This window comes from Geotrypetes seraphini, chromosome 4, assembly GCF_902459505.1.
Source record: "Geotrypetes seraphini chromosome 4, aGeoSer1.1, whole genome shotgun sequence".
Lineage (NCBI taxonomy): Eukaryota > Metazoa > Chordata > Amphibia > Gymnophiona > Dermophiidae > Geotrypetes > Geotrypetes seraphini.
In genome coordinates, this window is record NC_047087.1 from 137,994,777 (window position 1) to 138,018,081 (window position 23,305).

The 23,305-nt window shown below is 44.1% G+C and overlaps 1 protein-coding gene across 12 annotated transcripts in view; it reads left to right on the forward strand.

Moving 5' to 3' along the window:
* TRAPPC10 (trafficking protein particle complex 10) overlaps window positions 1-23,305 on the forward strand; it is a 507,189-nt gene that overhangs the window by 158,529 nt on the left and 325,355 nt on the right. For all 12 annotated transcript variants that reach the window (XM_033941690.1, XM_033941689.1, XM_033941691.1 and 9 more), the window contains one exon: window positions 18,298-18,409. In XM_033941690.1, coding sequence (XP_033797581.1) covers window positions 18,298-18,409 — 112 coding nt within the window. The remainder of the gene's footprint in view (window positions 1-18,297; window positions 18,410-23,305) is intronic.

Here is a 23,305-nt window from a genome sequence, read left to right on the forward strand (position 1 = left end):
GCATCCATATAAGCCTCAGTACTGCGAAACACCATGAAGACAGAAGAGAGTTCTGCCACTACTACTACTGCACTGAGAATCTGTTTCAGTGCCTCTGCTCTGTAGTAAAAACCGAACATAAAATAAATCAATTAACTTGTCCTCCCTTTCAATGACGTGTCCCCCATAGCTCGAATCAGGTCAATTGGAACTCCCCAACCCCTACTTCCTCCAGATCCTCCCAAATTTTTAAACTATCCTTCCCTTCCATAAAAGGTATTTCCCATGCAGGCAAACTTGGGTCATCCCTCCCCTTTAGAATCACTGAGATCTGGAATAACCTCACCTCCCCACTCCGAACCTCAAGCTCCCTCCAACTCTTCCGCAAACACCTAAAAACCTGGCTATTCTCAAAACTGTAACACTTCCCCCCTCTTAGGCCTCTCACCTTCCCCCTTTACACCTAACTCTTTAATCTCTCCACTGTAGTTCCTCTCTCATCCTTCTTCCTGTAAACCGTGCCGAGCTCCGCATTCGTGGAGATGGTGCGGTTTATAAACCCAAGGTTTAGTTTAGTTTAGTTTAATTGTGCACATTAAAAATGCAGGAGGATCTGGAACGTGAGCGCAGGCAGGCAGTAATACAAAAACAGCAGACACCCGACCGACTGCAGTGTTCCGCCATCTCCCTCCCTCCATCTCACCTTAGATGTAGAGTATGTCGGCTTTCTTTTTCGCCCAGCTGCATGTGCGGGTGTTCATTTGTTCAATATTCTCCTCTGATGCAACCAGAAACAGGAAGTTGCAAGAGAGGAGAAGATTGATCAATGCGAGCGCGGCTTGGCGAAAAAGAAAGCCGGCATACTCTACATCAGTGGTTTTCAACCTTTTTACACCCATGGACTGGCAGAAATAAAAGAATTATTTTGTGGACCGGCAAACTACTAGGACTAAAATTTTAAAACCCTGTTTCTGCCCCATCTCCGCAAGCTCGGTCACCTCAGTAACTATAGAAAAATAGACAAATATAGACAGCAGATATAAATTCTCAAAACTGACACATTTTGATCACTAAATTGAAAATAAAATAATTTTCCTACCTTTGCTGTCTGGTGATTGATTTCATGAGTCTCTGGTTGCGTTTCCTTCTGTCTGTGTATCCTTTCTTTCATTTCTTTCTTTTTGCACTCAGGCCCAAGAATTGTCCCTTTCTATTCCCTCCCTCTTTCCTTCCTATGTCCTTAGTGCCCCCGGTGCCTCCTTCCCATGCCCTTAGTGCCCCTTCCTGTCTTTAGTGTCCCCAGTGCCTCCTCCCATGTCTTTAGTGCCCCAGTGCTTCCTTCCCATGTCCTTAGTGCCCCTTCCTGTCTTTAGTGCCCCAGTGCCTCTTTCCCATGTCTTTAGTGCCCCCAGTGCCTCTTTCCCATGTCTTTAGTGCCCCCAGTGCCTCCTTCCCATGTCTTTAGTGCCCCAGTGCTTCCTTCCCATGTCCTTAGTGCCCCTTCCTGTCTTTAGTGCCCCCAGTGCCTCCTTCCCATGTCTTTAGTGCCCCCAGTGCCTCCTTCCCATGTCCTTAAGTGCCCCTTCCTGTCTTTAGTGCCCCCAGTGCCTCCTTCCCATGTCCTTAAGTGCCCCTTCCTGTCTTTAGTGCCCCCAGTGCCTCCTTCCCATGTCTTTAGTGCCCCCAGTGCCTCCTTCCCATGTCCTTAAGTGCCCCTTCTTGTCTTTAGTGCCCCCAGTGCCTCCTTCCCATGTCTTTAGTGCCCCTAGTGCCTCCTTCCTATGTCCCTCTCACTGCCTTCCACACTTTGTCCCACTCCCACCCCCGAAGCTTGCCTGCCTGTGCCTGTCTATCTTTCTCCCTCTCTAGCCAAAGCCAGCCTGCTGCCTCCCTGCCGCTCAAAAAAAAAAAAAGCCTCCGTCTTTTCCCCCTTCTCTTATCACCATGCTGCAGCTGCTAAAGCCGGAAGTCTTCTTTCCGACTCAATTCTGAAGTCGGAGAGGACGTTCTGGGCCAGCCAGGCAGCGATTGGCTGGCCCAGAACGTCCTCTCCGACGTCAGAATTGACGTTGGATAGACTTCCTGTCGGCTTTAGTAGCTGCAGCATGGCGGTAGGAGCAGGAGAAAAGGAGAGGCTTTTTTTTTTTTCTCTTCGCACGGACCGGCAGAAATTCAACCAGCGGTGCTCTTCCAATTCAAAGGTGAGGTGGAGGGAGGGAGATGGCGGGGACCGCGTGATCTTGATTGCCCCGCTCCACGGGGCAGTGAATGGCCTTGTCCCCGTCCCGCAGAGGCCACTATTTTTTCTTCCCCGTTTTGGCAGGTTACCCGCGGCTAAATGTGGATAGCCGCGGGTAACCCGCCACCATGTCATTCTCTAGGAGGGTTGATGGGGATAGGCTTAAGGTATTGGGTTGTGTGTGGTAAGGATTTCCTGTGGGGAAGGTGACAGAGGTCACCATCTGGCAAGAAGAGTGATTGTCATGAAATAGGAGGATACAGATTGTGGCATTGGTATTATGAAGATAGTGTTTATTTTTATTATTTATATACCACTTATATCCTAAGTGGTTTATATTCCGATACTTTATCATATTTCCCTATCTGTCCTGGAGAGCTCAGACTCTATCTAGTGTACCTGGGGTAATTTTGAATGACTGTGGTGGTTAGGTTGGGGATACAGGCTTTAGTAGGAGTTGGTTGGGTAACGGTAGAGTGTGTTGGGGTTGATTGGTATGTGGGTCTATGATCCTAGGGGTGGGTGGGTTGAAGGGGAGGGGAGGGAGGGTCTGGGACGGAGTGAGCAGGATGGATATGAAGACTATCTCAAAAGGCTCCTAGTAGTTAGCATTTTCTTTGTCAAAGAAGTATTCCTCAAAAGTAGAATTTACAGTTTACAGATTAAAATGCTACCTACTTTGTTGACGTTTTTGTCCCAAAAAGAAGGAAGGTAGAGGGAAAGAGTTCTGGGTTCAAAGCAGAGCAAACAATGACTGCAGTTAATGACAGGATAAAGTCTGGACTGCTTATGTGAAAAAAGCCATTTTATTGTGTTTCAGTTGGAGCTGATTAGTGATTGGAGACAGGAAGATGGATCTAGTGATTGGAGACAAGAAGATGGATCTAGTGGATCATGAAATAATGCTGCATTGCCTAGACACAATGGGGCTCTTGGGAAGAGTTTGGAATTGGTTTCAGGGTTCCAATTTATATATTTTATTGATTTTAATATTTGACAATTTCAAATTCCAAATCAAAGAAAAAATACAATGTAAGTACAAGCAAGCTTAGAAATAACATATTAAAAATCTTAGAAAAAAAAATTATTACAGAGTATAGTTAGTCCACTATTAACTGGAGGAAGAGCTGATAATAAACTGAAATCTTTAGCAAATAAACAAATAAGATAAGGGGAAAATAAAGATGTAGTCTGGCTCTTAAACTATTCTTTCTGAGCTGAATAAGAACCAGACAAACTCATATTCTCAAGAATTATTCTTAGAGGAAATAAATTTAGATAGTTGCTGTGGATCATAGAAGACATACCTGTCCTCTTTATAGACCATTACATGGGAAACGTAGAACAAAAGTAGCCTCTAACTGAGTGACCTGTGGTCTCAAAATAAGGAACTGTTTTCGTCTTTTCTGGGTTAAACGAGATACATCAGGAAACATTCTGATAGTATTGATCAAAAATGGAACATCTTTATATTTAAAAAACAATTTCAACATCCATTCTCTATCAGAATTAATAGCAAATTGTACCATTAAAGTAGAGGCAACCTGAACCTCAGACTCCGACCTCTCAAGGAAATTAGTTAAATCCAAACTATCAGCAGATAAATTCTGCTGGTTTGGATTTTGAGACTTAATTCTTTTAGGCAGGTAATATATCTTTGATAGAGGTGGGTAAGAAGTTTCCGGCATCTTCAGGATCTCAGTCATATATCTTTTGAACATAACTGAAGCAGTTATTGGAAAAACTTTGGAAAAATTTATAATCCGCAAATTACATCTCCTGATGGAATTTTCCAGAATTTCTTGTTTGAAATGTAGGTTTGCACTGTCTTTTAACCCAAGTTAAAGCTTGCGCTTCCAAAGTTTTCATCCAAATTTCCAAATCTTCAGATTTATTTTCCAAAGTTGTTACTTTATTTTTGAGTTCCAGATTTTCTGAAAGTACCTTGGTACAATTAGTAGAAAGTTGTTGTATTTGGTTCCCCAGAGAAGCATTAAGGTTAGCAATAGCATTTAAAATAGATTCTAAGTTGATTACCTCAGGCTCTGCAAGGGGAACAACTCTGCTCCAGATGCCCCTGTTGGCAATAAAGTAGTTATATCCACAGCAGCCACCGCTGAAACCTCATGGGTCGGTCGAGTTCCCCCCGCCGAACGCTGTGTTTATCTCCTTCAGCTCTGCCTGCCTCAAACTAGAGCCGGAACCCCCGCTCTCCACAACCGGCAGGGAGACGTCCCGAGCCAACAGCTCTTCCGCTGCATCAGGGCGGGTTGGCGGCGTACACTCCACAGGGGACAGAGTAGCGCCCTCAAAGGAGAACTTCGCTTCAGCCTGCACTCATTCTCCAGCTGAGGAAGTTCCCGGTTGTGGTGTCCGCAAGCCACACTCCAGGAAGGTGTCCATCGGGCCAGACTGTTGTTGTGTTTCATCCGGGAACACCCAGAGCTTTGATTTCCTCTTTACCATCGGTAGGTATCGCAAATTGAGGTCTAACGGGATGGCGTCTCTTCGAGTGCTTCAGACCACCATCTTAATCAAGCTTCTCCCTCTGTTTCAGGGTTTTTTAACCAAAAGATCGTATCAAGTGGTCAGCGAGGGGAAATACTCCTATTCTTGGAAAAATCCTTCGGGGGTACCTCAAGGTTCCCCACTATCAGCCACCTTATTTAACATCTACATTTCATTTTTAGGACATCTATTACAAAAGTTAAACCTAAAATACTACATATATGCTGATGATATCTCTATTTTAATTCCTCTGAACAACTTGACCAACAAAATTTTAGAACACATTTCCCATAGCATGACTGAAATTGAACAGTGGACTATCAATTTTAAATTGAAATTAAACACAGAAAAAACAAAAATTTTCTTGGCATGCCCAAAGGCCAAAATCGCCATAACATCATTATACCTAAATGGTCACGATTACCCAATATCAAAAACCATAAAAATATTAGGAGTCACATTAGACACCCACTTGACCATGATCGAACACACGAACTTGGTGGCAAAAAAGTGCTACTTTGCAATATGGAAATTAAAGACCATAAAAAATATTTTGTCCCTCTATCTCTTAGACTACTAATTCAGTCATTGGTTCTATCCACATTGGACTACTGCAACATCATCTATGTGGGTACACCTAAAAAAACTGTGAGAAAATGAAGAATAGTGCAGAACATGGCTGTCCGCTTAATATTCGGACTAAAGAAAAGTGAACACATTAATCCCTACTTCAAACTGCTGCACTGGTTGCCTATGGAGGCACGAATAATATTCAAATTCTCTTGCTTTTGCTTTAAACTGGTGTGGGGAATGGCCCCTACCTATCTCTTACCACATTTCGAGCTATACATCCCCACTAGGACAACCAGAAATTGCAATCTTTTTGCCTACCCAAAGATCACTGGTTGCAAATACAGGTCCTTTCTGAACAGAACTTTTAAGTTTCAAGCTAGTAAACAACAGTCCTGGCTAAGCAATTACATTAACAGAACCAGGTTAACCTACGGCACATTTCGGAAAGAAATTAAGACAACTCTGTTCGATAGATTTGTCTCCTAATCAGATACCATTTAAAACTATTAACAACATGCTGATAACTTTGAGAAATACAGTGGAACCTTGGTTTATGAGCATAATTCGTTCCAGAAGTATGCTCGTAAACCAAATTGCTCGTATATCAAAGCGAGTTTCCCCATAGGAAGTAAGGGAAACTCGCTTTGATTCATTCCACCTCCTTCTCCCCCCCGAGTCTAATGGCGCTGCTCCATTCCCCCCCCTTGAGGCCACCGATGCTGCTCCATACCCCCCCCTGTGATCTGGCAGCCCCCCCTGCGAACCGGCATTCTCCCCCCCCCACTCGCATCACCCCCCATCCCCACTCGCACCGAAATGACATCCCTTACCCCGATTGGGCACCGGCACCAGCACCAATGCACAGGACATGCTGGTGCTGAAGATCCTCCCTCTTCTGGGCTGGGTTGGGCGGTGCGTCGGAGATCCTCCCTCTTGCCTGTGCTGGGCTGGACTGGGCCTTGAGCATTTGCACATGCTCAAGGCCCTTCTGGTCTCGCTCTCTCCGAGATTCTGAATCTGAGAATCTCGGAGAGAGCGAGACCAGAAGGATTTGAGCATGCGCAAATGCTCAAAGCCCAGTCCAGCCCAGCACAGGCAAGAGGGAGGATCTCTAACGTACCGCCCAGCCCAGAAGAGGGAGGATCTTCGGGCACCAGCACGTCCTTTGTATTGGTGCTGGTGCTGGTGCTGGTACCCAATCGGGGTAAGGGATGTTGTTTCGGTGCTTGGGGGGATGTAGGATCGCGGAGGGGGGGATGCCGGATCGCTGGGGGTGGTGCTCGTAAATCGAGTCAAACTCAGTTTCCGAGGTGCTGATTTTGCGAATGTTTTGCTCGTCTTGCAAAACACTCGCAAACCGGTGCACTCGTATACTGAGGTTTGACTGTGTGTGTATTTTTCACTAATTGTATTGTGTAATTCATTGACTGTTTAGTGACTTCTTCGCTATTTGTATTTTATAATTCGCTGATTGTCCAGCTCTCTTCACTGTAAACCGCCTAGAAGTCGTAAGATTGTGGCGATATAGAAAAAATAAAGTTATTATTATTATTATTTATATGAGGACCGAGTGGGAAGAGACAAGGGTAGCACTATAAACACAATTTACAGTTCAAAATAATAGTTGTCAGAATTATACAGGTCACAGATTAAAATGCTACATTCTTTCTAGAAGTTTTTGCCCCAAAAAGAGGGGAGGTAGAGAGGAAAGAGTTCTAGGTTCAAAGCAGAGCAGGCAATGACTGCAGCTAATGACTATACCATATATAGTGATGTATACTGTAATAATGGCTTTTTTTTTTGGGGGGGGGTGCATGGGAGGGAAGGTAAGAATTTGATATGGTCAATGTCTGTTAAAGTACTATAATTAAACATTGATAATGTTCACATTATGCATTTGACCAGTAAATATGAGGGCTCTAAAAAAAAAAGTTTCCTCACTTTATTTTTTTAAACACTATTAACTATCTCAAAAGCAAATTACATCACTTTTCCATGTAATCACCCTGTTTTATGATACATTTTTCCCTGTGTCCTACTAACTTCTTAATGCCATCAGAAAATATTTGTTTTTGGTTGAGTGTGAAAATATGAAAGTGTGGAAACCTTTTGAAGAATCCTTTTATATTTAACAGAAAATCAATCATCCCAGGACAAGTAGGCAGCATATTCTCACTGATGGGTGATGGCACCAACGGAGCCCCAGTACGGACACTTCAAGAACTTGAAAAAGCTCTTGACGCCTGCACCGCGCATACGCGAGTGCCTTCCCGCACGATGTAGGTGTGCGGTCCCTCAGTTTCTTAGTTTCTGCGGAGCTAAGAAGGCACGTTTCAACGTCTGTTGAAAATTTTTTATGTCACTGCCTTCCCGCTCTCGCGGTTTTACTGACTTTTTGTCAGTTTCTTCTTTTCTTTTGTTGCTAGGTTTCTTCTAAAAAAAAAAAAAAGTATTTTTTTTTTTTATTATGCTTTTGAATACTTTACAATATCCAATTATTCCAAAAGAAAAAAGGAAACAAATTCATACAAAGCAATACATAATCAAATCATACATACATAATTCCTTTCAAGCCCACATCAATGGGGAGAACATGTTACTATTTCTGATCAAAATAAATTTAAGAAAACTAAAGGACAATGTACTAACCTACCTTGAATCATTCCTTACTATGGGATATTAAATTAATTACTCCTCTTATTCTCAGCTAGATGAAACAAAATCATTTCTATTCTCTCGCAACTAGAAATTGTTGTAATTGAATAGGATCCCAAAAAGCATATTCAATATCTTGTAACTTAATTAAACATTTACAAGGAAATTTCAGGTAGAAAGATGCCTCCAGAGCCAGAACCCTATCCTTCAATTTCAGAAATTCTTTCCTTCTCAATTGAGTGGTTCTGGAGACATCCGGAAAAATCCTAACGAGATCCCCACAGAATTTCATTAACCTGTTCATAAAATAAAGTTTCATAATTAATGTCTTATCCATCTCACTCATGCATGTTATCACCAGAGTGGACCGACTCTGGATCACATTCTGTGTATCTTCCAAAAATTCAGTCAGATTTACCTCTGGTGTGGCCAGATGGTCCACCTCCTGGGCAGATTCTATAAAAAAATAAGTATTTTAATTCTACTTTATTTTTTTCTTTTTCCGTTGTCAGTTTGGCCTAGTGGGGGCTTATGAATCGCCATTTTGTTTTCTTCCCTCTGCATGGCTCTTGCCCGGGCTGGTTTTTCCTGCCCATTTTTCCTCCACCCAGTTGTTTTGTGGTGGAACTTGTCTTCACTGACATACTCCTGTTATTTTAGCAATCTCGGGACCTCGGCCTTGCTGGTTTTTTCTTCCCTTGCTTTTTTCCTCTTCAGCGCATTTTCATGTGTCTTCTCCAGAAGCAGTTTCCCGTCGACGTTGCCAGGAACCCAGCACCAGTCGACGCCAGTGATCTGGTTCCAGGAATCTGGTACCAGCATTTGGGCACCAGACAACACCAGTGCTCCAGTACATGGCATACTTCCGGCACCACTTCTGCGGTCTGCACCGCCTGTGATCTTCTTTGGTAAGTTGGTTTTCTCCTTTTGACTTCATTGTAGCAGTGAGTCTAATTCTGCCGACCTTTTTCAGTCCTATCTCTGGCTCCGCTTCGCCATCGATGACTGTTTTAATATGTGCATGTTCATCTTCGAAGCGTGGAGCGACACCGATGGTACCGATCATGAGCCAAAAGTACCGCTGTCCTTTTCTTCTATTTCCGGAGCCACACCTATGGTACCGGTCATGGACCGAGGATACCAGTGTTCTTTTCCTTCTACTCCAGAACGACCCCATTGGTACCGGTCGGGGACCAAGGGTACCGGGGTTCTTTTCTTTCTCCTCTGGGAGCGGTACCAATGGTACAGGTCATGGCCTCTGGGTGCCGGTGCTTTTTTCTTTCTCCTCTGGAATGACATCATCGGTTCTGGTCCTGAACCAACGGTACCGGTATCTTTTTCTCTTTGCTAAGGCTTCACGCCATTGGTACCAGTCATGGCCCAATGGTACCGGCGTCTTTATCTTTGCTGGAGCACGACCATAGGCAATGGTGCTGGTGTCCTTTTCTCTGCTTGGGAATGACACCATCGATACCGGTCATGGACCAACGGTACCGGTGTCTTTTCCCGTCTGCTCCAGTGGTGATGTGTGCCTTGCTACCAGCTTTTTTCACTAGGACTACCTTGGTACCGGCGTTGTATCCATTGGTACGGGCTCTCCATTTTTAACAGTGTTTTCTATCATGTCACGATTTCGGTTGGCATCGGCATGTTTTCACTGTTCCTGTCGGTGATGTCAACATTTCTAATTGGTGTCAACCTCCCTGTTCGAAGTTGATTCCTCTCTCGACGTCATATTACTGTCGTCATATCTGATCGATGTTGCAGTTCATATCGACATCTAGGTCGATGACAAACTTTCTTGTTGACATCGACATGTTCATCTGTAATTCCAGTTGTTTGGGTGGTCAGCCCTATTGACACCATCTCTTTTAGTTTTGCCTGGTTGAGTTTTTTGACTCCGGGGACATTTTCACTTGAGTCTTGTCTGTGTTTGACAACTCCTATCCCATGACACCAGTTGTCGTTGCAGTTACCGGTGTCGGTATCGTTCTGGTATGGGAATGCTTTCCAGTCATCAAGCTGTCTTCGGCCTTCGACTTCAACTCCTTGATAGTCTTAGCTTTGACTGTTTGAAAGACTCTCTCTGAAGTGGTGGGTGTTTCTTCATCACATTGCTTTTTTCCCTTGAGTGGGGTTTGCAAAGCCTTCATAATTGCACCATTGAGGAATTTTCTTTAAATGCATTCCCTTGGGAGTTGACTTTGTATAGTCATTTCTTTCCCTACGGAATTTATTTTCCTTCCTTCTTCTTTTCTCCTCCAGGAAGGTTTGTTTCCCTTCCTGTATCTCTGTGGGGACTTCTTTGCCATGTCCTATGACCTAGTTCCCATGTGTTTTTTTTGTTTCCTTCCTGATACAGTTCCTCCTCACGACTAGTGTGTTGTCCTCTGTCTTTCTAGGCAGAGTGGACAAGGTGGGGGTCCGGTTAACCAAACCGGCTTCTTAGATCCCCCTAATGCCTGATTGGTTTTCCTGGCTTTCATTGGTGTACGCCTTCCATGTAGCCGCTTTTCCACTTGAGTACCTGTTTTTGCAGATCTGTTTTTACGGCTCTTGTCTCCATCTTGATTGTCTGTTTTTATCATTACTCAACAACACAGGTTATTGAATATGTCTGATTTGGGGATGTGTTCCTGAAACTGTGCTGGAACATGTTTCCTCTACATTATGGCCCTGGTGAGTTTTTTCTGGCCGCATCTGTGTAGCAGTTTTCACTGTCACGGTGGCTTTCTTCTCAGTCTTCCTATACTCCTACGAGCCTAGGCTCTCCAAGTTTTCTTCATCTGGAGGCTTCTTCATTTATCTTTTCCTCCTACTCTCAGACTGTTTTCTTTTGAGAGTCTGCGTGGGATCTTACGCAGTCCTTCCTTTTTCTCCTGCTAATTTTCCTTGAAGGTTTCTCTTCGATTACTGGTCTTTCTCTTATTTGTCAAGGCCACTGGATGACTGTATTTTTTCTGGATTTCAGACCTCATGGCTCTGCTACCTGAATTTCCGGGCAGCCGCTACAGGCTCCAATTCATACGGCTTTCAAGCTGAGTTTTTCAACCGTTCTCCTTACCAGTTTTGAGATTTTTCCTCCCAGATTATTCAAGGGGTGTCTGATTGTGCTAGCCACATCTATTAGATTACAGGGCCTTCTTGTTTTTCCATTTTTTTGAACATCCATTTTTTTACCTGATTGTTTTTTCCCTGAGAGATGATTCATGCGGTTTGTCACTCAACTCTTTTTCTTTAGCTTTTCATTTTCTGTACCCGAATTCATGTCTGTGTTTCTTTGGGGTACTTCTTGACTCCACTCTTCTGAGTGTTTCTTTTTTCAGATTGTTTTCAATCTTACACATGTTGTTTCTTTTGAACAACAGGCATTGTCCTGTTTCTGTTTTGCCACGGGTCAGACTACCTTCTTGTACTCCTCAGTGGTCTTTTGTTTTCCAGTGGTACCAGGCGAGGGCTTGTCTCTCAAAGCTTGTATATTTTTGATCTCCTCTAGTCTCTCTACGGAGGTTCCTTTTTTCTATTTGTTACCTCCTTGCATTGTCTTCATGCTTGCTGCATATAATTTCTGCCTGGGGGATTCATATGGGCATTCTACAGCCTCAGGGTCTTTCGACTGCCAGGCATAGGATTTTCCCATTTTTTCCCCCAATTTTTTCTAATGATATTTTGAGGACCTCATGATTTTCATCGTCTACTCTGTCCTCAAGTCCTCCTTCCTTGCACAGTCAATTCAGGGGTTTTACGTTATATGTAATTGAGCAAGGAGTCTAGGGCTCTCTCCTGTTATGCCAGGAGGCCCTGTTTTTGTGACCTTGGAGGCGATTAGCCATCTGCTCTTGCTGCTATTGTAATGTAATGTAATGTAATGTAATTTATTTCTTATATACCGCTACATCCATTAGGTTCTAAGCGGTTTACAGAAAATATACATTAAGATTAGAAATAAGAAAGGTACTTGAAAAATTCCCTTACTGTCCCGAAGGCTCACAATCTAACTAAAGTACCTGGAGGGTAATAGAGAAGTGAAAAGTAGAGTTAGAGGAAAAATAAAAATAAAATAAACATTTTAACAAGACAGCATTGATCTAAATACCCAGTCAACATGGGTTCTCTCTTCTTCGTCCACTCAAATTTTGGGAGCCCTTTCTTCTTTTCATTTTCCTGCTCTGTTCTCTCCGACTCAAGAATCTTTATTTCTTCCAGTCTTCATTGGTTTTTTCTTTGGGCTGTGTCCGTTTCATTTACATCTTTCTCAGCCCGTTTGGTGATTTCTGCCAAAACACCAGCCACTCGCCCTTGTTGATATCAAAAGTGGTTTCGTTTTCTTTCCTGGTGTCTCTTTCTCTCCCTGTTTCCACCTTCCTAACCGGTGGTATTATTTCTTTGTTTGATTCTAGTCTCGAATCTATAGCTCTCAGACTTCTTTTTAATGCTATTGCATTTTTTTCCCTTAATCTGTCCAGGGGCAACCTCTTTCTGATTTCTTCTCTGGTTCCCAGGCTCATGACAGGGATTTTTTAATGTGTGTAACCACACCTCATTCCTTCTTCTGTCGTCTGGACTATTCCTGTGGTTCTTTCCTGGTTTTTGATGCTACCGTTTCTATCAATGGTGTCATCTCCTCTTGAGTTTATTACCTGGAAAATTGTTTTTTCTTCTGTCTCTCACTTCTTCCAGGGGGATCGGTGAGGGTTCATGCCCTGCTAGCAGCTTCATCCTTATCAGTCTTTCATCAAGCCAAGGTGATTCTGTGTTCATGTCCACAGTACTTTCTCCTATTTTCATTTTGCTCAGCCAGTTCTTCTGTCTGTGTTGTTTACTGCACCACGTATTTCTCCTGGCTTTATATGTTTTGTCCTATAAGTGGTTTTTTGTTACGCAGGCCAGAGCCACTGTGATTTTCTTCCAACTTTTTATTTTGATTCAACTCAGTTTGGATATCCTATATTCACGGGAACTTTTTTCACTTGGCTGATTGCCTCCCACTCGTTCTTCTTTACTAAGACTGGCCTGGCACGGGGATAACGTGTCCCAGAACTTAAGTTCGAGTTCTGGCAGCTTTTGTTGTTTTCCTTATAGCTGCATTGCTGAGGAATTCTGTACAGCTGCCACCTGGTCCTCAGTTCATTTCTTCACTTCTCACTATTTTCTGGTTTTTTTCTCCAGACGGGATGGGCTCTTCGGCCATTATGTTTTCCAATTGTATTTCTTTGGCAAACTCTCCCACCATCCCTGTTAGCTTGGAGGTCACCCATCAGTGAAAATATGCTGCCTGCTTGTCCTGGGATAAAGCACAGTTACTTACCGTAACAGGTGTTATCCAGGGACAGCAAGCAGATATTCTCACAACCCACCCACCTCCCCGGGTTGGCTTCTTAGCTGGCTTATCTTAACTGAGGGACCGTGTGCCTACGTCGGGCGGGAAGGCACTCGCACATGCATGGTACAGGCGTCAAGAGCGTTTTAAAATTCTTGAAGTATCCGTACCGGGGCTCCGTCGGTGCTGTCACCCATCAGTGAGAATATCTGCCTGCTGTCCCTGGATAACACCTATTACGGTAAGTAACTGTGTTGAATGGTATTGAACTGTGACTAGGTATACTCCTTTTTTTTTCTTGGAGTCCCTTGGAGGAGGAGGTAGAAATGGGCTTTTAGGAGGAAGGGAGGTTATAAGAGTCAGGACCTCCTTTACTAACAGAAAGGGATTCCCTTCTCTAAGGTGGGGAAGAATAAGATAACAAAGGGTGGTGGTGAACGGTACCCCGTCAGAAGCGTCGGACATGCTCAGTGGAGTGCCGCAGGGCTCAGTCTTGGGCCCGATTCTATTCAACTTATTCATAAGAGATATGACGCAAGGGCTTAGGGGAAAGGTATCACTGTTCGCCGATGACGCCAAAATTTGCAACATAGTAGGCAACAGCTTATTACCTGACAATATGACACAGGACTTACTGCTGCTGGAACGATGGTCAACGACTTGGCAGCTAGGCTTCAATGCTAAAAAAATGCAAGGTAATGCACCTGGGTAAGAGAAACCCGCACAGAACTTATGCACTAAATGGAGAGACCTTGGTTAGGACCACGGCAGAACGTGATCTAGGAGTGATCATTAGTGAGGACATGAAGGCTGCCAATCAAGTGGAGAAGGCTTCCTCCAGGGCAAGACAAATGATGGATTGTATCCGTAGAGGTTTTGTCAGCAGGAGACCTGAAGTCATTATGCTGTTGTACAGATCCATGGTGAGGCTTCACTTGGAGTACTGTGTTCAATTCTGGAGACCACACTACCGTAAGGACATGCTGAGGATCGAGTCGGTTCAGCGAATGGCCACCAGGATGGTCTCGGGGCTAAAGGATCTAACGTATGAAGAAAGACTAAAGAAGTTGCGGCTGTACTCACTTGAGGAGCGAAGAGAGAGGGGAGACATGATTGAAACGTTTAAGTACATCACGGGTCGCATTGAGTTGGAAGATGATATCTTCTGTCTCATGGGTCCCTCGACCACCAGATGGCATCCGCTGAAAATCAGAGGAGGGAAGTTTCATGGAGACTCCAGAAAATACTTCTTCACCTAAAGAGTGGTGGATCAGTGGAACAGACTCCCACTGCAGGTTGTTGAGGCCAGCAGAGTGAAGGATTTTAAGAGTAAATGGGATGCTCACGTGGGATCTTTAAGGGAGTAAATTCGGGAGCGAATACTCTGGAATGGGCAGACTTGGTGGGCTATAGCCCTTTTCTGCCACTATGTTTCTACTGATGGTATAGGTGTAAGATATTTTGTGAATTCACTGATTAACATGAAAACCAGTTTGTTTTGTTGATGATTTCTGCAATTTATCTTAGTGCTTCAACATAGTTCTGGAAGATAGGAGAGTAGCCAATGTAACACCAATTTTTAAAAATGTTCCAGAGGTCACCTAGGAAATTATAGATTAGTGAGCCTGACATTGATGCCTGGAAAAATGGCAGTCACTGTTATTAAAAACAAAGTTGATAAGTACATGCATAGGCATTGATTTAGTGAAGGGAAATCTTGACTCACCAATCTGCTATGTTTTATTGAAGGCTATATGGATAAAGGTGAGTTGATATTGTGCATCTGGATTTTCAGAAGGCATTTGACAATATACCTCATGAACAGCTTTTAGAGAAATTAGAAAGTCATGAGATATGATGCAGTGTCCTATTAGTGATTAAAATTGATTAAAAGATAGAAAATTGAGAGTAGGGTTAAATGGTTAATATTCTCAATGGAGAAAGGTAAATAAAGGGGTTCCCTACAGGTCTGTGCTGAGACTGCTGCTCTTTAACATATTTATGAATGATCTAGAAACAGGAATAAGGTGATTAAATTTTCTGATGACACAGTTATTCAAAGTTGTTAAATCATAAGAGGACTGTGAAAATTGCAAGAGTACTTTATAAGACTTACAGATGTTAGGAAGTCAAAGTGGTGCATGTAGGGAAGAGGAAACTAAACTATAGCTACATGCAAAGTTCCATATTAGGAGTCACCATCCAGGAAAATGATTTCATGGTACATTCATACCCTCTGCTCAGTGTGTATTAGGGGCTAAAGGAAGCAAACAGAATGTTATGAATTATTAGGAAAGGAATTGAGAACCAAACTGAGAATACTATAATGCTTTAATATCACTCTATAGTGTGACCACACCTTTAATATTCTGTGCAGTTTTGGTCTCTGCATCTCAAAAAAGATATAGTGGAATTAGAGATGGTATATAGAAGGGCAAGAAAGCTGATAAAGAGGATGAGATGACTTCCCTGTGACAAAAAGCTAAAGAGGCTAGGGTTCTTCAGTTTGAAGAAGAGACAGCTCGGGGAGATATAATTAGAGGTCTATAACAGGTAGATGTGAATCACTTGTTTATTCATTCACAAATACAAGGACTGGGATGCACTTAACAAAGCTACTAAGTAATAAATTTAAACAAATTGGAGGAACTATTTCTTCATTCAGCATGCAATTAAACTCTGAAATTTGTTGCCAACGAATGCAGTAAAAGCAGTTGATTTAGAAGGGTTGGCTTAGAAGGATTTTAAAAAATGGTTTAGACAAATTTCTAAAATAATAATCCATAAGCCATTATTAAAAATGACTTGGGGAAGTCCACTGCATATCCCTGGGATAAGCAGCATAAAATCTGTTTTACTCTTTTGGAATCTTGCCAGGTATTTGTGACCTGAATTGGCCACTGTTGGAAACAAGATATTAGGTCTGTCCTAGTATGATGATGCTTACCTTCATAAGATGAGGTATACTGTCCTTCTCTGAAGTTTCTTTCTTATTTTTAAGAAAGGAGAGTTAGAGGATCAGCCCATTGATCAGAAGAAACTCTGGGCTTTCCAAGTTTACAGTGCAGCCAGTTATGGCTCCTGAGAAGATGTTCTTTGTTGCAGAAGCCTGGGTAAGGACAAGTGTGGATAGGATGAAAGGAGGCAAAATGGAGAAAAGAGATTGAAAGTTGTGAAGCAAGAATATAAAAGAATGGTGGTGGAGAAGGGTCCAAGGAGAAACATGAAGTGCTGTATGGTGAAGGATTGAAGAGAGAGATGGAGCACTGGAGAGCTGAATTATTTTGCAGGGAGGCAGGACCAGTTTTACACATGTTGGGGCCCAGGGCAGAAATTAAGGAGAGGGGCCCTCTTCTATCTGCGCCTCTCCCAATTTCCCTACCCACCATTACTATCATATAAAATAACTTTAAATGATTTCTATGTTCATTTTGTTGGGGAGTTGTGCTGCGGTCCTTTGAGCCTGTGTTGGTAGTTAATGGAACTGTTTCATTCCTTACCGCAGAACACTTTCTTTAGCCTGTTATTACAGGTGCCTCTACTTCACATATTTGGGTGCCTCTCAGTGCCTGGATACTGACTGTAGAGGGCACTAAACTGGTCAGTGAAGTACTACAGAGGCAGAGTGAAAAATCCAAAGTGGACTCCTGCAGAGTATTCGAGTATGGGGAAATAACCCTATTGTCTAAACAGGGGTGCCCACACTTTTTTGGCTTGCGAGATACTTTTAAAATGACCAAGTCAAAATGATCTACCAACATTAAAATAAAAAAAACCACAAAGCACACTGTACACAGAGAAAACGTTAATTATCATTTGTATTCGTAGTTTTTTTCACAGGTCAAGGCAGATGACTTTAAAATATGCAATGTCACCTCAGTAACAACTATACAAAAATAGACAAATATACCCCCTCCCCTTTTACTAAACTGTGATAGCGTTTTGTAGTGCATGGAGCTGCGCTGAATGCCCCATCGCAGCTCCTACTAGAGAGTTGCGCGGGGACAGCAATCCCACCCGTCCCCGCCAAAGTCCCACCCGTGCCCACCCGTCCCCGTGAGGAATCCCTCCGTCCCCACCGTCCCCGTGAGAAATCCCCTCCGTCCCCGCCCGTCCCTATAAACTTCAGAAATAGTTATTTCATTTAATTATGCTACTGAATTAAAGGCTCTGGTAGAAACCCATTTACAAATAAGCAAAAAGACTTTATTAATTTGAAAATATTAATTGGGAAGAATACATACTTTGTAAACGGGTTTCTACCAGAGCCTCTAATGTTTATAAATTTTTATCAACACAACTACCGTAATATACTACTTTATCCTGAAGCAAAAAAAAAAAAAAAAAGAAATAGAATTCTTTTCCTACCTTTGTTACCTGGTTTCTGCTTTCCTCATGTTCTCATTCAATTCCTTCCATCCACTGTCTCTCTTCCTTCTGCATCTTCCATTTGCTCTGTTACTGTGCCTCTCCCTTTCTTCCCCCTTCCAAATTGGTCTGGCGTCACCCACCTGTTGAGAATAAGTTACGGTAAGTAACTGTGCTTTTCCTGCAGTGTACTCCTGAGGACAGTATACCCTGCTTGTCTTCTGAGAAAAAAAAAAACATTGACAGGGTTCAAAATGTATGGGATAAGCACAGCTGTAAAGAATATGGTAAAAGTTTAGATTGATCAAGTCCTGTATTACTGCTTTTGGAAGGGAAAATAGGCAAGCAAAATATGCCTGGCTATTGCCATCTTCTATCGTACTGTGCTTTTCTACTTATAGATCATGTGTCATTCTTTGATTAATCTTGTCTGTATCCATGAACTATCCTTCTCATTTGCTACTTCCCTTCTCCCTAATCCTATTCTTCCTTCTTTTTCATCTCTTTTTCCTATATTTTTCTCTATTTGATTCCTCCTTCCTTCCCTTTGTTTCCCTGCTTTCTCCCACTTGCCAGCTTTCCTGGTTTACCTCATCCTTGTCTTGGATACTTTTTTCTCATTACATACTGAATACCTTTTGCTGTTGCTATGCAGGAGGAATTGGCCTTTGTCTTTGAGATGCTGCAGCAGTTTGAAGATGCCCTGGTACAATATGATGAGCTTGATGCCCTCTTCTCTCAATATGTCGTCAATTTTGGTGCAGGTGGTAAGTGTAGAAGTGTTGGGGAATTGTGGTAAACCTCTTCTATGCTTAGTATATGATGTAACCTAGTGCTGCAATATATTAAATTGTTACTTTAATGCACTCCCTGGGGAAAAATGACCTGCTGTGATTTGATCTTCTGTATGTAACTCTTTGGATGTTGGAGCAGTACGCTATAGCTTTTAGCAGTGTATAACCAACGTGACCATTTATTTTTTTCCTCAAAACAGGACAGGACCCCTGGATCCATTCTCCCCGGATCCCATTAAATATAGTGCAAAATATAGACAGCAGATATAAATTCTCAAAAGTGACACATTTTGATCACGAAATTTAAAATAAAATCATTTTTCCTACCTTTGTTATTTGGTGATTTCATGAGTCTCTGGTTGCACTTCCTTCTGATTGTACATCCTCTCTTTCATTTCTTTTTCTTTCTTTCTCTCTCCCTGCCTCCCCCCCCTCAAGCCACCCTGCTTCCCCTGCCCCCCCCAACAAGCCAAGTCACCCTGCTTCCCCGACGCACCCTAGCCAAGCCAACCTGCTTCCCCTGCCCCCCGAAAAGCCAAGCAACCCTGCTTCCCCTCCCCCTCGACAAGCCAAATCACCTTGCTTCCCTGATGCACCCTGCTTCCCCTGCCCCCAACAGGCTAAGCCAAGCCACCCTGTTTTCGCTTCCCTGATGCACCCTACTTCCCCTGCCCCTGACAAGCCAAGCCACCCTACTTCCCCGACGCAGCCTGCTTCCCCTGCCCCCCCGACAAGCCAAGCCACCCTGCTTCCCTGACCCAGCAACATCAAGGCGCGTGCAGCGACTGCACTGCACAAGTGCCAGGCCTACAAGTCTTCTCTCCCCTCCCCCAACGTCAATTCTGACATTGGAGAGAAAGTTCCAGGCCAGCCAATCGCTTCCTGACTTGCCCAGAACTTCCTCTCCGACATTAGAATTGACGTCGGAAGGAAGGCTTCTGGGCGGCAAGCAGCAACAGTGATGGACCGGGGGGTGGTAGTTTGAATCCACACTGGAGGGATGCTGGTAAGCAGCAGTAGACCGGGGGTGGGGGTTGAATCGGGTGCTGGAAGGAGGGGGAGGCTAGCTTTGGCACGACAGGGAGGGAGGGGAAGCGATCTCCTGTCCCGTTGTCCCCACGCACAGCTTCGGGACGCTGTTCCTGAAAACAGGACATTTCGGTGTCCCGAAGCTGTGTGAGGGGACAACAGGACAGGGGATCTAAAAACAGAACGGTCCCATTCAAAACAGGACGTTTGGTCACCTTATGTATAACTGCTGTTGAGGGTTTGGGACTTTGCCTACATAGTCATTAAGTTTCTGCTATAGAGCCACTAGGCAGGGCTCCAGGCTCTGTGATTTTGGGCCAGATTTGATCACTCTGTTCTGTTGAGGCTTTTTAAAGTTTTGTTCTATCATGAATAATTTTTGCTGTCCCTTGACTCACTGTGAGCACTGCATCTGACACGCTGATACCACTGGATTGACATAACAGCCTAGAACTGAAAGGTATTGGCGGGATAGAAGACACCAATGTAATGTAATGTAATAAGCAAAGGAATTGCTTTCTTTCCAGCAGTGTTTCTGTGTTGCTAGAAATCAGTCTGTAGAAATGTCTTTGTTCGTAGACCTTCAGCTCTGGGCAGTGGCGTACCAAGGGGGGGGGCATGGGGGGCGATCCGCCCAGGGTGCCAAGCCGCCCCGGGTGCCAAGCCCTGAGGGGGTGCTCCCGGTCCGGTCCAGTTCCCCCCCGCGCCGGGTGTCGCGTCTGGAAACAGCCTGCAGCAAGATCGCGATGCCAGCGATCTTTGCCTGCTTCAGCTGTTTCCCCCGCCACGGTCCCGCCCCTCCTCTGACATCAGAGGAGGGGCGGGACCGCGATGGAGGAAACAGCCGAAGCAAGCAAAGATCACTGGCATTGCGCGATCTTGCTGCAGGCTATTTCCCCAGGGAAATGAAGCGGGGAGGCCGGGGGAATGAGCAGTGCTTCGTGGTGGTGGTGATGGTGGGGCTGAGCGGTCCTTCGAGGTAGTGGGGGGGGGGGGGCAGCAGGCCTTCAGGGTGGGGCGGGCAGGCAGACCTTGTGGAGGGGGGAGACAGGCCTTCAGGGGGACAGGCCTTCATGGAGAACGGACAGGCAAGCCTTCAAAGGGGGGACAAACCTTCAGGGGTGTGCAGGCCTTTGGGTGGGGGACAGGCAGGCCTTCGGGGGGGTGCAAGCCTTCGGGGGGGACAGGCCTTCAAGGGAGGGCACAGGCCTTCAAGGGGGGTGCAGGCCTTCAGGGGGGCAGGCCTTCGGGGGGGTGCAGGCCTTTGGGGGGGGGTGCAGGCCTTCGGGGGGGTGCAGGCCTTCGGGGGGGTGCAGGCCTTCAAGGGGGGGCAGGCCTTCAAGGGGGGGACAGACCTTCAGGGGTGGGATGCAGACCTTTAAGGGGGACAGGCCTTCAGGGGAGGGGGGTCCCTGGTGTAGAAGTACACGGAGGGAAGGGGGAGGGGTTCAAAGAGACGTGCATATGCCGGACTTTGGGTGGGAAGAAATAATGGGTCTGAAAATAGAGGGGGGAGAGAGAGAGATGATGGACATGGGTTTTAGGGAGGGAAGGAACAGTAAGGGAGAGAAGTTGGACACCAAGGGATGGTGTGGAGGGGGGGATGGAGATACTGGTTAGGAGGGTAGTTGGGAAAAGAAAGGGAGAGATGGTGGACCCTGGGGTGGTGGGGAAGGAGGGAGAGCTGCTGGATGAAAGGGTAGTTAAGAAAAGGTGGATCTGTGGAGGGAGACAAAAAAAAGGAAAGATGCCAGACATCCGGGGGAGGGAAGGGAAATGGAAGGGGAGGACAGAGATGGCAGATGGATGGTTAGCATGGAGAAAGAAGAAAGAAGGAGACCCTGGCAAGCACGTTATCAGAAGACAACCAGAGCCTTGGACCAACAAGATTTGAAAAATAACCAGACAACAAAAGGTAGAAAAACTAATTTTATTTTCTGTTTTGTGATTACAATATGTCAGATTTGAAATGTGTATCCTGCCAGCGCTGGTGTTAGACCGCAAACATGAGCTAGGATTTAACAGAGAGAGGAAAAGTCCTTTTTGTTTCTTTATTTTATTTACACCACAGCGCCAGTGTGGTTAGGAGAAGCCAAAGGAGGGTGAAAAAGCTATAAAATAAACCCACCAGGATGTTTGAAAAAAAACACCCAATTGGGCAGGAAAATCGAATCGATAAACCAATTCAATAGGCTGAATCGAAACGAAATTTTTTTTCCTGAATCTGGCAGCACTAGTTTGCGCTATTGTCTTAGACTTTAGGACCTGGGATTGGGGAGAGATGGCATCCTCAGTACTTTATAATGCAAGTGAAACGAGGATTTGGTCAGATTTTTGAAGGGTCTGCAGAAGAAAAATATTGTATAGTCCGGGGCATGAGACAGCAGGAAATGGGAACTTTTCTTCCTTCTATTTTTGTGAATGGAAAGGCTGAGGATGTCAGAGAGTTCAGTTAAAATATGTGCTTTATAAGAAAATATAATAATGTGTTTTATAAAGTTTATAGCATTGCTGGCCTACCCGGTGAGGTGTTCCTAGTGGTGGTGGTGGCAGCGTGTCAATGTGTTGAGAGGAAGAGGTGATCTGGGAAATTCTGCTGAGCAAACTCCGGGCCCATTTCCACCCCCCAGTTAGTCCACTCCACTCAACTGATTCATACACTAAGTGGGTCTTTGGGTGTTGTTCCTAGGTAGTTGTTTTGGGATCTCTTCCAGTGGTTTGTCAGTATCTCCTTCTGGTCCAAGGAAGGAAACTTTGTTAACCTTAGCACTGACCTACAGAATATATTTGTAACAGCGCTGCTTGTGTGGCATTAGTCTATGTAGTGATCGAAAGAAAAAACCAGACCTTTGCACATTTTTGCACTATATGGTGGGTGTATGAGGAGATTCACATTTCCTGCACAGCTAAGTCCGTGTGAAGTTACCTTGTGCTGTATTTCACATCTAGCAAAGTCTCTGTTTGGAAGGAAAGATCTCAGCTTAAAAATGAAGTGGCCAGAAGTTATGGTAAAAGCAGATAACGTAGCTGGTTTTAAGAAAGGTTTGGACAAATTCCTGGAGGAAAAGTCCATAGTCTGTTATTAAGACATGGGGGAAACATCTGCTTGCCCTGGATCGGTAGCATGGAATGTTGCTACTCTTTGGGTTTTGACCAGGTACTAGTGACCTGGATTGGCTTCCATGAGAATGGGTTACTGGGCATGATGGACCATTGGTCTGATCCAGTTAGGCTATTCTTATGTTATGTTCTCATCTGTAGGGGCTTTTGTTTTCACTTCTTATTTTAATGTATTTTTTCTGAGAACTTATCAGTGTTTTTTATAATGGGAACAAAAATGGAAGAGAATTAATGTGTGTGGAATGAGGGGTGTAACTAATTTCTTCAGCTAAATAATTCAATCCACCTCAACTAGACATAGGAGAACTCACGCACCATTCACACACCCTCCAGCCAAAAACGTCAAAAGAAAAATACAGTTCGACAACCTCCTAGCCATTTGAGCTGCAACACTCGACCCCCAACTCTACAACCTATTGACCTTGACCACAAACTACAAAACCTTCAAAAAAGAAATAAAAACCCTTCTATTCAAAAAACACATAAAACCGAACTAACACAATCAGAATTGTCCCAAGCATCACCTGCAACTACTCCATATGTACTTCTGATGTCATGACAATTCAAACATAATTTATGTTATGTTATGGTATGTTTGGAATAATGGTTACATATATGAGGTTCAATAAAAGAAAATTTTCACTGCCTGTTTCTATTATGACCATTTATTCAGTTTCATGGTTATTACAAAAAATATTTTTTTACATGGGGGGGGGGGGG